The sequence below is a fragment of the Dromiciops gliroides genome, chromosome 2 (assembly GCF_019393635.1).
Source record: "Dromiciops gliroides isolate mDroGli1 chromosome 2, mDroGli1.pri, whole genome shotgun sequence".
Lineage (NCBI taxonomy): Eukaryota > Metazoa > Chordata > Mammalia > Microbiotheria > Microbiotheriidae > Dromiciops > Dromiciops gliroides.
In genome coordinates this window covers 393,559,443-393,578,554 of record NC_057862.1, presented here as the reverse complement: position 1 = coordinate 393,578,554, position 19,112 = coordinate 393,559,443, and the positions used below count along the sequence as shown (strand labels likewise).

Sequence of the window (19,112 nt, the reverse complement as noted above, 5' to 3'; positions counted from 1 at the left end):
CAGATATCATTTGGATCACTCACTGCCACAAGAGGTTGTGGCTCAGCTCAGAAGGGAAGAGGTTAGGAGCTTGCAGAGCAAAGGGAAGGGGCTGATTTAAGGATTGCTAGAGGGCAAGCTCCCCGGGCAACTATCATAGGGAAGGTGGAACATAAGTCATCTCACCACTCTCCAATTGATCACACACTCCTTTGGGTCAGACCATGCTCTCAGTTTGGAGACCACTAATCTAAGGGTTCATTAAACAAGCCTTAGAATTCTCCTCTTCTCTCCTACTGCCCAATTTTTAGCCAGTTTGTACTGATAATTCTAGTTGAAGATTTGGTGGGATTATCACTGAAGCTGCTAGCAGAAAGACAGTCTTGGGTTATATGTGAATTTCAAACATTCATCTTTCATTCATTAGTGTTACTGAGAGATGATTACAGCTCTAAGCTATTAACTGATCAAATGAAATAATGGATGTAAAGATATTCTCTAACTATATAAAATCCTATATATCTATGTCTGCTGACACAATGGAATGACAACCAGTCAAGATGAAGAGAATGGAGTTATTGCAGCACAGGGTATAATGTACAGTAGGTACTCAAGCAATATTTGGGTTGACTAAACCCTAACATCTACAGTCTGGAAATAGATTCCACTTCTCAATACCCTAAGGGCACTGAAACAGGGGAGTCATGTTAAATGGCATCCTTCCCACCTGCCCCCACCATTACCTACCTTCACATAAGCATCACAAGGTCCAGGATCTTTGGTCATGAGATCTTTGGCTTCTATGACTAAAGAAAAGTACATAGTGGATAGAAGGATTAATATTGGAAAATGCACATGCCCCTGTATGTGCAAGACTCCCTCCTTTCCTTTGTGGTATTATTATCCCTTCCTCAAATATGCCACAACCCCCTTCCCCTTCCCCAGCACCACCCCATGCTAAATCATAATGAAATGAAGAAGCACAAACTAGGCCAAGCAGTCAAGGCCAATGTTGTCAGGTAACCAAGTATGAATCTGAAAAAGAGTGTATGGAGAGGCAGAGGCAGTCATGGAAGCAGGCCCTGGCTTTTGTAGCTAAAGTCTAAAAGAAATCAGATGGTAAGCCTCAAGGAATCAGAATCTATTCTGCTCTTCTTTTCCATTCTCTTTATCTGGTTTCAGCAGGAGGCTCTGCAGGAGTTTATTGCAGGCTGGGCCTTGTGTCCTTAGCCTAAGGCCCTATGAAGCAAGACAAAAGAGAGGGAAATGACCGTGAAGGAGACAAACACAGGTGGAAACATAGATGGAAGCAAAGGAAAAAAAATCCACTACAAATAAAGTGATCGTCTTGCTGTCAACTAACTTTAAAAAAAATTTGTTTGCACAGAGTGGGGTCTGTGACTGAAAAAACTCTTTCCCTGTTCCTTGAGAACACTCATAAGCTGATAGTCAAGAAATCAAGAGCAGGAGGAGGAAGGCAAGGAGAGGTCCTTCCAGTGGATGCTTGCTTAGGGAATTACAGAATACTGCAGACAGAGAAAGCTGCCCCCAAGGGTATAAAACTGCTCTGGCTGAGCAAAATGGCCTGGGATATGAGCCCAAGACATATGAGAGACAAGAGCAGAGAAACTGCCTTACAAAAAGTCTCACAAAAAAGCCACACTTGTTCAAAACTAACAGAACAATTTTGCAAAGAAAATGGAAGTCAAAATCAGTCTGAAAACAATGGAAATTATCTGTCCAGCCCTTACTGAATGAGACGTGTCAAAAAAAAATACTTACTATGAAGAAGCAAAACTCGGTCTTGTTTGTCTATCGACAGTTTCAACTGACCTAAGGAAAAAACACAAGCAATCCATTTTATCCCCTGTATAATCCAAAAATCCAATGGCTAGTAATAGACGTGGTCTGTTTTTATCAAACAGTTCTAAAACACAAAGCATCCAAGGAACCAAGACCCACATCAGATTTCCTAAGCAGTTCCTGCTGCCAGTTTCCACCAAGGTATAGCAGCAATGCGGCAAAATCCAAGAAACTCGATCTCACAACTACAGAGAGAAGGGCACAAGGAAGCAGCCCATCAGCTAGCTAAGGCAATCAAGCCCTTTGTGAATCTCAATTCCAGCCTGTCCTTCCAACGAGCCCCTGAAAAATGGTCAGACTCCAGATCCTCTACTTGCTATGCAATGAAGATGCCAGTGTCATCTTCCATGGCAGGATATGAGTGTAAAAGTCACAGCCAAATTATAAAGGTTTTTTGCAACTGATAAAGTCAATGAGCCTGGAACTCCATGGAGTCAAAGCCAAGGACCCTGCTGGCCTCTTGGGCCTTCCATGTTAGACACATTCCCCATTAGAAGGATAAAGTACATTCCTATGGGTGATGCCTGATAAATGTTGAGTGAACAAATGGATGAATCTATGCTCTCAAAACTACAGTCCCAGCACATTCTGAATGTAGCAAACCTTATATTCAGCTCTCAAATCAATCTAATTTCCCTGGGACCCTCCTGCCCAAGAGAATGATCCCAAGTGCCCCCACTCTCAGTACTGGTCCTAGAATGAACATCAAGGAGCAGTCCCCAAGACTCTACGACTCACCCACCCTGGGCCAACTACTTCCTCCTCCCTGGGCCTCAATTTCCACTGGTGTATAATAGAGATAATAATACTGGTTACTTAACCTCTGGGGGATTAATCAGATAATTCTAGAGGGTACTTTAAGGTATTTGGATGAAAGGTATCACAAAAGTGCATGGTGTTATTATCTGAAGTTAGAGGCAATTACTATTTCCCACAGTCATGTTCTTTCAGTCACTGAACAAAGACAAAGCAAAAACACTAAATGGTGAAGGTGAAATGCTTGCTAGAGTTAACACTGAACTACAAGAACATGGGACAACTATGTCTTTACCTCTTCAACATCATCCTCACCATCCAGGGTTAACTGGGTGAAAAATGATAGGACAGGGTCAGGAAAAAAACAACAAAAAAGCTGATTGTCATCGATTGTAGTGGCCATGGCACTGAAGGGCTGTGATGCTGTATTCCACACTTAAAACATACTTGTTGACTGGCTTCTACCCTGCCCGCTTACTCAGTTACTGATGCCTGTGACATACAATGAGCAACATGCCAGCAATATAAAGATACCTCAATTGAGGACTTCCATTGCCTAACACCGGATGCCCTCATCACAACAGATAAGATAAAGTTCAGTCATACCAGGGCCTCAGGCAGTATTTCCAAGAGTGGCAGGCCATGGCTGCTCCCTTCTCTCTCACACTGTCCCTACTGCAAAGGTATAGTTGCCTGGCAGGCCACCAGGTAGATGTCTAATTGCCCAAGAAAGGTCCCATGTGAAATGCCTAACCAGTATACTATACCGTGGTATTCCTCTCTGCTCCCTAACCCAAAGAACCTCATGTTGATCTGGCACTTGAAAGCATCCATTTAACTCCAAACATTACAACTTACCAAAGGTTCTAGGAATAGATTTTTTCAGGAAAAAAAGAATAGATACAAATCAAAAAATAAGGGTGAGAGTCATCTGAAATATCTAGGATCCATCTATGAAATACATACACACACACACACACACACACACACACACACACACACACACACACCCGCCCCTTCCAAGTTCATAAGCTTACTGAAGGAGATTCTTCTCCCCTCTCCCCTCCCTGAAAAAAGTCTCCCAAGTTTAGGAAGAAAAGAAACTTATTTTTAGAAGTCATCAATTGCATCTCTTTAGTCTTCTCCATGGCCTTGTCCAATATAGAAAAAAAATTTCCCCAAAAATTAGCACTATCAACCCAGCCCTGGCTTGAATACATTTAAATTTCCAAAGTTAGAGGAACCATTTAGTCATAGATTAATTAGCACCTAACAATAATTATTTCTGAGAAAGAAATTCAATCTAAGTAGGCACAAGTCAGTTTCCAAAGCATAGGACCAGCCCAAAGTAAAATCCCATTGTGAGAACTGTGGTGTGAGCCAAAGACCAGTGTCCTCATCTGTTAAACATTACCATCTACGATCCTATGCAATGGGACTAAAATTCAATTCTACCAATCCTTATTAAATCCCTAATGAACGCAGAGCCAGCATGCTAGGTATCGGAGAGAGAAATGGAAAGTTTATATAAGAAACAATCCCTTTCCTCATGATGGTGATAATCATATGTTCTTGTGCCTTTAATCATTAGCAGCTGGGAACTTCTCAGGTGAACTGTCCCTGGGATGTAGTTATCTGCATCTCAAAAGTAATCCCCAGAATGGAGTCTCTCCAAAGATGTATTTAATCTAGAACATGCAATTAAACCATAGAAGTTAAAGCAATGTAGTATGGTACTCAGTAATGGGCAGAAGCTGACAGCAAGATACAGAAGGAAAAGCCTCAATTGCATAACATAGAAAGCATTTTCATAGAAAATTCATAGAAATTCATAGAAAATTCATTTAAAAATTGCCAGAATGTTTTTTGTAACCTTTTTGTTCTCAGAGTCCTAACTTTCAGACCTTTTTGACATACTATGCTTATTGTGTTAGTCCAAAGGCTGATTGTTATTTACCGTCCCTGTAGATCAATGGTGCCAAACTCAAATAGAAATGGAGGCCACTAAACCATACATAAAGACCCCTGCAGGTTGCATATTGATTTAAAAAACCACATTTATATTTTTATTAATACAATGACACATTAAAGCAAGATGGGATCTGCATTTTAATTTGGTTCAGGCTGCATGTTTGACACCTCTGGCTCTAGATAACCACAGATCCGTGGCCATGGTAAACACAGCTGCTGTGCTTTTTTTTTTTTTCAAAGAATGCATTAAATTGCTGAAAGAAATGGAAAATTTGAACCCGTTGGTTTTTCATGGATTGATAACATTCAAATTAATTGCTATGGTATGTTTCAGAAGATAAACGTGGAAACATTTTAACATTTTAAAGCTGCCACCTATGAAAAGGATGTAGTTTTTTCATTCATTTCTTTTATTTTTATTTATTTTTTTTTTTTAGTGAGGCAATTGGGGTTAAGTGACTTGCCCAGGGTCACACAGCTAGTAAGTATTAAGTGTCTGAGGCCAGATTTGAACCCAGGTACTCCTAACTCCAGGGCCGGTGCTCTATTCATTTCTTTTAAAAGGTTCAATATTTCTTTGCACAGGAGCTAAAAGGCTTGCTGACTTCCTGGATTCTTTGATGAACAAGTTCTATCATTAGTCTCCTGATGCAGCCAAATTAGGCCTAAACTACATACCCCAAATTCCAGGTTAGTCTTACTTATGGAACATCTTTCCAGGAATATTATTACACGTCCAAAAAAAAAAGTCCTTTATTATGGAAGATTTTTAGTCATCATTTAGAGTTGAAAGTAAGAAGAATATCTCAGTGCAGTGAGGATTAAAGTCTGGGATGACCTAGATTTGAATCCCTCCTTTAATATCTTTTGTTTATTTTTAATTTGTAGAATAAAACAAGTATTTCCATGACATAGTTATAATAAAAAGATGATTGCACATGAAACTGCTAATCTATTATTTAAAACTTACTATTCCTTTTAAATATTATGTAAGTTCTCGTCCCCCACTCCCATCATCCCTAGAAATGGCTACCAGGCTACCATAAGACATAAATGGGGGAGGGGGGTGTAAAATTCTTCTACACATACAATCAGTTCTTTCTCTGGATACAAATAGTGCCTTTCTTCATATGTCCTTTACAGTTAGTTTGGGTATTTCTAATAATCAAAATGCTTTATTCACTCAAAATCATTCTTAAAACAATATTACAGTTACTGTATACAATGTTCTCTTGGTTTTACTCATTTCACTCTTCATTATTTCGTGCAAGTCTTTCCATGCTTTTCTAAGATCATTGAGCTCATCATTTCTTAAAGCACAATAGCATTCCATTGCAATCATGCATCACAACTTGTTCAGCCATTCCCCAATTGATGGGCATTCCTGCAATTTCCAGTTCTTTGCCACCACAATAAGGGCTGCCATAAACACCCTAGAACATATAGGTTCTTTTCTTTTTTCCCTAATCATCTCTGGAAAGAGACCTAGCAGTGGTATTGCTTGGCCAAAAGGTATAGGCAACCTAATAACTCTTTGGGCATACTTCCAGACTGCTCTTCAAGATGGCTGGATCAAGTCACAACTCCACCAACAATGAATTAGTGTTCCAATCTTTCCACTCCTCCAACATTTGTCACCTTCCCCCTCAAATCATTTTAGCCAATCTGATAGGTGTAAAATGATCTCAAGATTGTTTTAATTTGTCTCTCTCCAATCAATGACCCAAATTTTTTCATATGACTATAAATTGTTTTGATTTTTTCATTGAAAATTGCCTGTTCATATACTTTGAACATTTATCAATTGGGGAATGACTCATATTCTCATAGATTTGACAAAGTTCTTTATGTATTTGAGATATGAGACCTTTATCTAAGAAACTGTCTATAAAATATGTTTCCCACTTTTCCACTCTCATTCTGATCTTGGCTACATTTAACTTTTTAATTTAATGTAATCAAAATTATCCATTTTATACCTAGCTTTCTTCTATATCTCTTGTTTGTTCACCTATCCATAAGTCTACTAGGTATATTATATTCCATGTTCTTCTAATTTTCTTGTAATATCTCTCTATATCTAGGTCATGTATACATTTTAACCTTATCTTGGTACATGATGTAAGATATTGGTCAAAGCTCAGTTTCTTTTCCAAAGTGCCTTCCACTTTTCTCAACAATTTTTATCAAATCTGAGAAGTGTAAAGACTTATTTTGGGAGGATAAGAATTCGTTATTTTAATCCCTCCTCTAGTAAAAGCAGTGTGACCAGGAGGCTCAAACAGGGATAATAAGACTATAATTCCCTGCTCTCAAGGAGTTTACAATCTAAAGGAAGAGCTCACAAATTTCCCAAGTTTTTGCTCCAAAATTTCCAGTTCAGGAACATTTTATAAATTATACCAGCAGTAATTTTATATTTTAAAACCCTTCTCTATTGTAACGATTGGAATGACGCCACCTGCTGGAGACTTACTGTAGAAGAGTTCTGCCCATGAAGCAAAGGTCTTTGAGGGCAAGACCAGGCTTCAGGAAGTGACGCGGACTAGTGGGAGGAGGAAGGAAGAGACTGGCGCTCGGTCTCACGCTCTTTCCTCTGGACTCTGGCGGAGAAGGGAGCTAGAAATGTGCTCTCCCTTTAATAGATAGGAATCTAGGCCTTTTTCTCTCTCTTTACCAAATTCTTATTCTCCTTAATAAATGCTTAAAAGTCTAACTCTTGCTAAAGCTTATAATTTATTGGCGACCACTCATTAGATATTTTAGACAGTTTAGCTAGAATTTTAGCCCTTAACAGATGGCTGACCACGAAGAGGAAAGCTAACCCTCAGTCTTCTTCTGATCTTCTGGTTGGGTAAGAAATTTCCCCTCCCTCTCCCTTTAACTGCTAAGTACTGGTGTACTGGCTGTGTTTTCCTTTAAATTTTTTTCGAATGGACCTTTTAAACTCCCTAATTATCCTATTTTTGATTTTAGTCTGTTTAACCAGACAAATGGGAGATAAGATCATGTTAATGCTTTGTTTTTGTGGATTTTCTATTTTTCTTTTTATTTTTGTTAAAAGAGCCAGCAACTTACTCACACAAGGAAATATCTCTCCCTCTCCCAACCATGCTTTTTCAGAGAAACCTGAAGAGATTCCCGCAGCTTTTCCCAGTTCTAACAGTAATTGTTGCTTTAATTTTGCATGCCTGGAGGCAATGACCCACCCTCTAGAAGCTTTTAATCCCCTAGCACCTGGAGGCAAAGTGGGGGAAGAGGAATCCAGGCCTGAGTTCAAAATCAAGTCTGATTCAAATTGTGCTGGTCCCTCCCCTCCTCTCCAGACCCCACCCTCTACTCCTCCCATGGCCAAGCCCATTGCTTCCCCTGCCTGGGAAGTCCAGAGATCTGATGCGCATGCTCAACTTTCTCTAACTACATTTGCAGATTCAGGCTCAGCCCTTCCCCAGCCTGGCTGTGCTTCTGAGACAACCTTAGAAAACCCTTTAAATTCCAGATATGCTCGTTTTGTTGATAATTTTGCTAACCTGCTTTTGTCTTTCATTAGTAATCTTATAAAGCATTTGTATGGTGAAAAGACTGACAGACAATATAGAGGGGTTAAAGAAGAAAAACTTAAGCTGAATAAGAATGACAATCATCACCATAGTTCAAGACTCTGCTTCTTTTGCCATGGAAGGGTACATATTTTACAGAAATGTAGAAGTAAGCAGCAAGGTATTGATATGAGTATTGGGGATTTTAGATATCGGAATCAAAAGTGTTCTGAATTCACTCAGAGTAATAGTATCAGTTCAGAGGTTACATAGGATTTCTATGCTATTATATATACATTTTGAAATTAATGGTATGGGTTTATTTTCATAGAGATTTTCATGCTTTTGAGATTGTGTCTTATACTTAGTTTTTAAAACAAGGAGAATATTTGTAAAAGCTTTTTAGTCATGTGATCAAGTTTATATTTTATAATACTCTTTAAGTTCATGTTCATTTAGATTTCCTTAGTTTGAATTTCACTGTCTTTTATTGTTCCATGTGTATTTTCTTCTATTCATTTATCTAATTTTGAAAAAATTGCAAGATGGTTTTGATTTCATAATACAGTGTTAATTCTAGGAGTATTGTGCTCCCATATTCTGAGTTGTTTGTTTTTGTTATTTTTTCTCAACTGATTATTTGATCAAACTCTTTAAAGCATTTCCCTAGCAAATTGTTTGCCATGGCAAGTGTAAATTGATTCTAGAAGTATTATTTTTGATAAGCATATTCCAAAAAAAAAAAAAAAAAGAGGGGAACATTTGTAAAAGTTGTCTTTGAGATTGTGTTGTGCTTTAACTTGTATTTAAATATGTTCAGATTTTTCAAAAAAGTAATTGTATGCTAAGTAAAAAAAAGGTATTATTTGAAATTGTTGCATAATTATATATTATATTCTGAGTCAAGATGTATTCACATTTTTTGCAATCATTTATTATCCTCAATTTTTAAATCCATATGAGACTTGGATTATGGGAACTTATCGTTTAAGACATTAATTGCCTTTATTCTGAGTTATCAGATGCCAGTTGGCCAAGATGCCATCCAATCACAAGAGGAATACATGCAAGAGCAGACACTGAACTGTCACATGAGGGGAGACATGCATGAAGTCAAGGTATGGCCAAGGGAATGGCTTTTGACAAATGTTGAGGTTGGATTCTCTTGGTTTAATATTTATTTTATTTTTCCCCACAATATTGTACAGATGGCTGGAAGTATTCATCCCACCCATCTCACTTCTACACCTGGCTTCTATGCTCCCTCCTATATGCCTGATGCCATGGACATCTCAATCCCATGCATCTGATTAAGTCTGACTCAGTTTCTTCCAATATGTTCGGTGGCTTGGACATATATTCCATCCACCTATTTTAAGCCTGGCATACTGTATGAGCAGTACATATTGCTCAAGTGTGGGAATGCTCATATCCCATCATTTCTCTGTTCTTTTATGGTAACCCCCATAATTATCTCAGGTGTCATGATAAATAACAGTGTTGAATTTGGCCTTGACATCTGTTACTAATTATATTAGATTTTAAAATTTCTCATAATGGCATGAGGATAATTAGGCAGATGATGCAAAAAGTGATGAAACAGATAAAAATTATTTTTAATAATTAATATTGCAGCAATTGTCTTCTCAATTACCCTCCATAAGGGGGGGACTATAGTAATATTATAATTTTAAAGAATGTTTCAATTTTTGTTTTATTATATGTTTCATGTGTAACAACTAAGATTCTGTATTCCCTTAGACATGTTTTTGAGAACTTTCATTGTTTGATTTTATTATTGACAAAGCTATTTTAAAGTTGTGTTAAGCTCAATTTTGTAGGAAATTTTCCTGGCTGATTACCAGCATCCATACCTCAACCCCTGAAAAGACTTCCATTCCATGACTACACCTAGAGGACATCTGAGAAAAGACTTTCAGAGACTTTAAATGAACAGTTTTGATTTGTTGTTTTTGTTGTTTTTTTTTCTCTTTCTGTTATAATATACACCATCTGTAACATGTATTCTCTGCAGAGGCCCTCCCTTTGCAAGACCAATGTCAAAGCGTCGGTTCATGAGGACAAAAAAAAAAAATCACCCCTCTGGACAAAACTTTCCTCTCTTCCTTTTCTATATTGTTGTTCACATATTATTAGTTAGCAATAGTTATTATATTGTTCTTACTGTTCCGTCAAGGAAACATTTTGTTTCTTGAGGAACAACAGGGGGGACTGTAACGATTGGAATGACGCCACCTGCTGGAGACTTACTGTAGAAGAGTTCTGCCCATGAAGCAAAGGTCTTTGAGGGCAAGACCAGGCTTCAGGAAGTGACGCAGACTAGTGGGAGGAGGAAGGAAGAGACTGGCGCTCGGTCTCACGCTCTTTCCTCTGGACTCTGGCGGAGAAGGGAGCTAGAAATGTGCTCTCCCTTTAATAGATAGGAATCTAGGCCTTTTTCTCTCTCTTTACCAAATTCTTATTCTCCTTAATAAATGCTTAAAAGTCTAACTCTTGCTAAAGCTTATAATTTATTGGCGACCACTCATTAGATATTTTAGACAGTTTAGCTAGAATTTTAGCCCTTAACACTATGTTTATATGTCATGATGATTTTGACCTGTCATGTGTTTAATGATGACATTATACAACTCATCAGAAAGGATCTCACTTTATAAAGGATCATTTTCCATGACTAAATATATTTTTCAAAGAAAACCAATGACAAATATAGTCATTTCAATATAATATAATATAATACAATGGAGAAGTTAACCATTTTGTTTCTATTTACTTATTTGTTTTTGCTGTAATAGTGCCATTTCTGGGGAACAAAATCTACCATTCATTATACTGTGAAAGAGTTAACCTAGACCTACTAAAAATCTTCATTATCAAAAAGAACTCATTAAATACTTATATGCATTTGATGAGAGAGGTAGTATGGTATAACAAACAGCTGGCCACAGGGTCAGGAAGACCTGTGTTCAAGTTTTACCTTTGACACAAACTTAACTGTGTGACCCTGAGCTTCTCAGTGCCTTTCTATATAACTGGCACAGGTAACATTCTATATAATTGGCATAAAAGGTGCCAGTGTGCACTGGCAAGAGGAAGTATCTAAAAATGTCCTACAGAGATAAAACCATAGATTCATTTTATTTTTTTGTTCTTGTTTTTTGCAGAGCAATTAGGGTTAAGTGACTTGCCCAGGGTCACACAGCTAGTAAGTGTCAAATGTCTGAAGCTGGATTTGAACTCAGGTGCTTCTGAATCCAAGGTCAGTGCTTTATCCACTGTGCCACCTAGCTGCCCTCAAGTGTTTTTTTCTTTTAAAATGAATCTATGAGGGGGGCGGAGCCAAGATGTAGGAGGAAAGACATTAAATGCACAGAGCTCCTGATACAATCACCCCAAAAATAGCAATAAAATGAATCTATGAGGGGCAGCTAGGTGGCACAGTGGATAAAGCACTAGCCTTGGATTCAGAAGGACCTGAGTTCAAATCTGGCCTCAGACACTTGACACTTACTAGCTGTATGACCCTGGGCAAGTCACTTAACCCCCATAGCCTCACAAAAAAAAAGGATACAATGGCTGTGCCAAAGAAATCCAGAACTATCCAGATTAAAATAGGGTAGTAAAAGCAGAGGTTTTCAGGGTCTCTTATACACTAGGGCCATCAGTGTATATCTGTTCAGGATACTTATCTTATTTTTTTTTTTGGTGAGGCAGTTGGGGTTAAGTGACTTGCCCGGGGTCACACAGCTAGTAAGTGTTAAGTGTCTGAGGTCAGATTTGAACTCAGGTCTTCCCTAATCCAGAGCCAGTGCTTTATCCACTGTGCCACCTAGCTGACCCATAGGATACTTATCTTTTAGAGGCCCTCAGAGCTGGGTTACTATCATTAAATGGAGAATGACCCTTAGGTTCTGCTCTGTCCCACTAGGACAACCATAGCTTCTAACTGAAGCCAATCCCACTGTTCAGCATATTTCGATAATGCGCAATCCTATGATCAGTTAACATACATGCATTATGCATCCAATATGTGCCAGGCACTGTGCTATCTTTGCCTACTTCCAACAATCAGTTTATGTTCCACACCTGTAGTTCTCAAACCCACGTTTTCATCTCTAAGACCCCTTTACACTATTAAAAACTATTGAAGACCCTGCAGAGCTTTTATTCATATTTATCATATTAGAGATTAAAATATCTTAAAATTATTATGAAAATAGTTTTGACCACACTTTGAGAACTGCTGCCCTACACTAAACTGGGGCAACTGTTCAATATCACACAAATTGTCCAGGCCCAGAAGAAAGAGTCAGCACATGGACTTTTCAACCACCTTCCAAATGGATTATTATTCCCAAACCCTCTGCTTCAGGACAGCCACTGACAGTGAAAAGTACATCCATGAAAACTGATGGCCAGGGCTACTTTTCAAGATATTTTAAACTCAGATATAAAGAGAAAGCGTGTGTGAGCACGCGCATGCACATACACACACACCACTTTTCAGCATCCATCAAAAATACCTTGCCCTGGTGCTTCTGACAAGGTCACTACATCCCTAGGCAGCAAAACTGGCTCTGCATAGCGACTAGCAGAGCCGGAGTTAGATGCTGAGGACTCAATCCCTCATGCTCAATATAGGACCTCCATCTCCTGAATCCTTAACAGGGCTGAATGCTCCTCACAGAGCAGGCTCATAAATTCCAGGAAGAAGCCATTCACCAATTCCAGGGACTGAACCCTCCGTTTAGGGATTGTGAAGGGCCTTGAGTTCTGCATGAGGACTAACTGAAGGAAAAGAGCAAGTTTAGTCTGGAGAAGACCCAGGAGGGGCATGTGAACTAAGTCCAGGAATTTGAAGGGGGATTCAACTTGTTCTGCTTGGTCACTGAGAACAGAACTGGGAGCTGCAGAGAGTAGGCTTAATGTAAGGAAAGACTTTAACAATAAGAACTATTTGTAAGTGAGATGGGCTGCTTCAGGAGGCAAGGAGTCCCTGGATGCCCCACACTGGAAGTTCCCAAGGTTGAGCATGTGGTCAAGGAGCTCCTTTTCTGGAGCTGACCACTGAGGTCCCTTCCCACTCTGAAGCTCTCTGCACATGTCTATCTGTATTGTTTCTTTCCTCTGTCACCACTGGATAGATGGGAAAGAGGCAGGTTATCCCCATGTCCTCCCCACAAATGTCCAATTCAGTCCTGCTGCTAACTTCCATGGAGTTTTTTCAACTGACCATTGTCCCTAGTTGTTTTCTTTTGCTTTTTTTTTTAGCTCCAAGCCCTCTGGGGAGTGGAGGAAAGGCACCTCAGTACACTATCAATCTCAGTCTGCCTTCAGAGACTGTTTTCCCTGGCCTCAACCAGCCTCTTCCCCTTGACTGGGATGGTCCCCAAACCAGCTGGACAGAAACAAAGACTCCCCATGGTGAGCTCCAGCTTCCAAGACAGAATCAGTAGTCTGCCTCCCTAGCTACCTATTCCCTCAAATCTAGGGAATGGCAGGAAATCCCCCAATTGAGCCAAGAAACCCTGTGTTTTTTTCATCTCTTTTAACCCTAAACTTCCCATGAACTGCCAGCTAATAAAGAACATTCTGTATAGCAAATCTGAACTCTGAAAGACTGAACACTGTGCAATTATTCCAGCCAAGTGAGGCGGAACCAACCAGATTTGGTGCTAATGGGAGGACAGCAGTTGATTCTCAACAGTTCGGAATGCCTGGGTGTGCATAATTCCGAGCCCCTTTCCATGGGAAGAAGCTCAGAAGCCACTGAGAGGGAGTTAAAGAGAAGGTGCAGCTAATGAAACCCGGAGCAAGCCACCTGTCTGAGGCTTGGGGATCAGAAATGGGAAAAGGTTAACTTTCCTGGGCGTGTGGGCCCCGTGTGATGTGGACTCAGGATCCTGGCTGCTCCCTGCTGGGAGCCGATGGGGGTACCCCCGGCTCAGGAAAGCACTCACCAAAGCTTGTGAGGTAGAAAGATGAGTCCCAATGGGCATCTCTACTACCGAGGGAGACCCGGTGTATGTTGTCTGGCTCCATGGCTCTCCCTCCTCCCAAGGAGTCTGTAATTGGAGTCCTCTGTGTTGCTCTCCAGTAACCTAAGCAGCCGTTAAATCACTCCCCCTCCCCCGCAGCATACACACAGCAGTGTTTCTGGGGAAGGCAGGGCAGTTGTAACCGCCATTCATTTGAATGGGGCACAAGGGGCCCAGAATGTGATTGGCCATGACGTTGTTTGAATAATGATGATTTCTACCTGACTGAGCAAACAAGTTCCCACCCAGCCCAGCCAGGATGGGGAGGAGCCATGCCCCTTCCCACCTGCACAAAATGCTGCTCCCTCCCCAGAGGCACCTGTTTGAACTAGAGCACCTGTGAAAAGGCCACACCCAGGGGCCGGCACTGCAGAAACCCTCTCCAGCGGCTTTCCCTGCTCATTAACCCGGGCAATGACTCCCTGAACTGCCTCTCATCAATCCTTCCTGCGTCAAGGGGCCTGGGAACGTCAGTAGAATCAAGAGGCCACAGTGCTACTGCTAGGAACCTTTCTTCAGTCTTTAAGACGTTCCTTCCTTCCTCTCCATTAAAGCAAAACACATACTGAGGAAGCTCCTCGCCTCTACTAGATGATAAGCAATTAGCTAATGGTTCTGATGTTCTTTGAAGCTCAGACATATAATTATTCCTGACACTAAAAAGGAAAGGTGAAGGAAGAAAAGAATGAACTTTTCTAAAAGTCGGGTTTATGGAAAGGGTTATCAAGTCTGGATTTAAGAAATTCTCACAATGCACAGTGACCCTCTCTGACCCTCACCAATTCCCATTTTGATAAATTCTCACAAAATGATAACAAAGAGTAATTCCTTTTAGAAAATGAGAGGGGTTTTAATATCTAGAGCACCCTTTAGCAGGTATCCTAAGGATCTGACAGCAGCAAAGACCCTCAGCGCAATGAAAACATCCTCTTTCCCCCATTCCTGGGAGTGAAAAAACCGAGAAGAACATGCCCCTTTGTGAATAAACATCAAGCTACAGTAACTCCAGGGAGAAAATCTCACACCATGACATCTGATCATCAAAATTTCAGTGACTAGAGACTGATAAAAAAAGAAAGATTAAAATCTGAGGATCGCAGGCATCCTATGCCTTAAATGTCACTGACACATGCCTCTCCTCTGATGGATCCAATAAGTTCCTCTCCAGAAAAGCCCCGAGCAGCAGGACAGCAGAGACTCACAATTACAAAATTTGAGAATTAGAAGGACTCTCAGTGACCACCTAAGTCCAACCCATACATGAATGGTATCCTTACTAGAACATCCCTGATGTAGTGGTCATCCAGCTTCTGCTTGAGGACCTACAAGGAGGAGGGACCCACCATCTCATGAGGCACCAAGTTTTTCAAAATCAAATAAGCCCAAAATGGCACTGGAAAGAATAAAGGCACAGATAACAGGAACGAAGCAGGGATTAGGGAATTTCACTTAATTTTGGCATTAAGTATCATATAATCTGCAAGGGTTTAGCAAGGAAGCAACTGATCTAGCTGCCTATTACTAGATGTTTTACATATTAGTATCCTCATTTTAAAAGGCTGTTGTTTGTCCTTCATGGATGACGCCTTGACTCGCACATGAATTGAACTGAAGTGAGGCAGACTTGCATAGTCATCAGCCTCACTCCCTCTACCTGAGTCATCAAAGTCCCGTGGCATGACAAAAGTCAGGATGACTGGTGATGGCCAGGAATGCAGTGGGTGACCTTGGCATCTTTGACGTCTGATCAAGCTCTAAGTGCTCCACAGCACCCACTTCAGACACTTTCATGGCTGTTGGAACAAACTCTTCTCACCCACCCCTTCTGCCAGGGACAGTCTTAACAAGGTTGGTATAGACACTCCACTAACTCAACCACAGGTTTGAGGCCTATCAGTTACCCTCCTGAAGAGTGGCCACTGCGCATGCTATAGTGTCTTGGAGCCATAGGAGAGAGCTGAGTGCCACCAAAGGTTGCCCTGAAAAGGGCTTGACAAGTGCTCACACCAGTGGTGCTAGTCCTCCCTGAATACGCCATCCATTTAAAGAGATAACAAGATCAGAGAGGTATAGGTGATGTTCCCATGGTCACACAGGTAGTAAGTATAAGAAATTAGAACCCAAGATTCCCATCTCGTCTATAAGAATGATTCTAGGGGCAGCTAGGTGGCGCAGTGAACAAAGCACTGGTCCTGAATTCAGGAGGACCTGAGTTCAAATCCAACCTCAGACACTTGACACTTATTAGCTGTGTGACCCTGGGCAAGTCACTTAACCCTCATTGCCCGGCAAAAAAAAAAACAAAACAAAGCAAAGAATGATTCTATAGCCACAGTGCATATAATATATATATATATATATATATATATATACATATATATATGTGTGTGTGTGTGTGTGTGTATAATTAGTCTACAGCTATTACTTCTAGTCCAGTACTCCTACCACTATACCACATGCCACTAAATGTAGAAAAGTGTCTAAATTATGTAGAAATTAAGAATAATTATAAATAGTAATTATATAGTGCTTTAAAATTTGCAAAGCAGTTTATGCAAATGACTTCATTTGCTCCTCACAACCCTGTGAGGTAGGTGCTATTATATTCATTTTATAGAGGTGGTAACTGAGGCACCTGAAGGTTAAATCACTTGCCCAGGGTCATCCTGAGACTAAGTACCTGAGGCAGGATTTTAACTCAGGGCCTTCCTGACTTTAAGTCAAAATCTAAGAAATCTTTTTTTAACATGACCAAGGACATTCCACTTTTGCACAGCTCGAATTGTCAAGGAGTTTTTCCTGACATCAAGCTTAAATTTGCCTCCTCACAACTTCTACTCACTGCTCCTACTTGTGCCCTCTGAGGCCAAAGAGAACAAGTCTGATGCCCCCCTCCACACAACAGCCCTTGAAATACTCAGAGTCATCGTGTCCCCAGGCTTCCTCATAGGCCCTTCCCCACTCTGACTGTCCTCTTCTGAGAATCTCCGGGTTATCCATGTTCTTCTTAAGCCCTGGGGCTGTCTGGTGCCTTCTTTGTGTACCCCTGGTGCTGACACAGTAGCAGTGCTCTTTCATGCCTTCCCTCATGATGGCAGATCTCACCCCATTCCATCAAAGGCAACCAATCTAGTGCCATGCACCATTAGAGGAGGAGAACAGGGAGGAGAGCAATGCAGCATTTTTTCAGGCTGGGTTGGACCCCGACCTGATGCAGCAACAGAATAGGTATAAAACAGATTAACAGAGAAAGAACACAGGCTAAGGGATGGAATTGATTTGGCTCTTACAATTGTTTACATGCTCAAACATGTATAATGAGATGCAAATTATCCTCAAGTTAAATACTAGAGTGTTTATCAATGTTCATTTTTGTAGGATTTTTAATTCCAAATTTTTCTCCCTCCCCAAGACAACAAGCCATCTGCTACAGGTTATAAATGTCCAATCATGTTAAACGTATTTCCCACATAGGGTATGCTTTGTAACAACAGGCCTTCAGCTAGGGTTAAAGCAAACTTCATTCATTCGTAGAGTGGAGACTGCACAAGTCCTACCCTCCTCACCCATCAGGGGCATAGCTAGTTTTAAAAGGACCTCTATCTCTTCAGCATCCCCAGCAAGACAGTGAACATACCTGCACCCTCAACCTGCCAGCGGCTGATCCTCCTCTTGGTGTTCGCCTCCGGCTCTCTTTTCTCCTGGAGTAGAGGAAATACCTGGCCCTGTCTTTCCAACTTCCCAGGTGCCATGTGGCCTTCAGAGAGCTGCTCTTCCTCTCTTTGTTCCAACTGAGCCATCTCACCAGGAAGCAACAGGAGGCTGCAGGAAAGTTGGCACTGGGACCAGAAAGACTACCCAACCTGGAGGAACAGGTAGAATCAAGAGCAGTCATGCGCCGTTTGACAGGATCTAACGGGGCTACATATACTTCCCTCCCCCAAGTGCCACAGTGCATGAAATACTTCCGTTATCATGAGCTTTTGGCCTTTTCCAATATCATCTGCTTTTCTCTAACAATAGGGGAGACCTAGGCTTCACTAGGGCATGGGGAATTTGAAGGAAGACCAAAAGGGGCACCAAATAAGGAGTTGGGGTGGTAAAAAATAAAGTTTGCTTCTTTTGTCAAGGGTCAGCGCTGGTAAATCAGCATGCTGGCATTCCCAGAATTGCTGTGGGTCCTACAAGAGTAAACTGCTCATCAGGCTAAATTGGGAGCAGCCCTGTTTAATGACTTTCTTCTCTCCTGATTCAAACTACAAGGTCAAGGATGGTTCAGAGACCTAAGGATGATGTATTGGAAGCTACAGCTCAACAAGCTCTGGCTCCCCTCAGCAAGCAATGGAACACAGAGGATCTTTGGATTTTCTTTCTTTCTTTTTTTTTTTGCGGGGCAATGAGGGTTAAGTGACTTGCCCAGTGTCACACAGTTAGTAAGTGTCAAGTGTCTGAGGTCGGATTTGAACTCAGGTCCTCCTGACTCCAAGGCCGGTGCTCTATCCACCTAGCGCCACCTAGGTGCCCCTGGACCTTTGGATTTTTGTTTCTGTTGTTTGTACTTCTAGGTGCTAGCAAGAAGACAGAAGCCATTGCCAGGACCTAAGGAAGGCCATTTCACTTCTGTAAAGTAGCCAAGCCTACCTAGCCCCACCCACCCCCATGCCCCCCATCCCCACCCTCAACACACACACACACACATACACACACACACACACACACACACCATCCCTGCAGCTCCCTCAAACCTACCAACCTCTGTTTGTTTGCTTTCCCCTAATCCCAAAGGAAGTCACACTGTTTATCTCAATGGTCTTTAATCCCTAATACAAAAGGAACACAAATCTTGCTATTTCCCTAGGATGAGCAACTCTTCACCTCACAATCCTATTGCCTTTGGCAACTCTATCCCCAGGCAGCTACCAAGAGATCACTCTTCGAGATCTCT

At 41.0% G+C, this 19,112-nt stretch overlaps 1 protein-coding gene across 1 annotated transcript in view; it reads right to left on the bottom strand.

Moving 5' to 3' along the window:
* Window positions 1–19,112, bottom strand: part of RGS3 (regulator of G protein signaling 3) — a 218,093-nt gene that overhangs the window by 187,505 nt on the left and 11,476 nt on the right. Inside the window, exons 3-5 of the mRNA XM_043981823.1 lie at window positions 17,805–18,030; window positions 1,762–1,812; window positions 727–785 (exon numbers count right to left, since the gene is read on the bottom strand). Of these exons, the coding sequence (XP_043837758.1) occupies window positions 727–785; window positions 1,762–1,812; window positions 17,805–17,967 (273 nt within the window). The 5' untranslated portion in view covers window positions 17,968–18,030. The remainder of the gene's footprint in view (window positions 1–726; window positions 786–1,761; window positions 1,813–17,804; window positions 18,031–19,112) is intronic.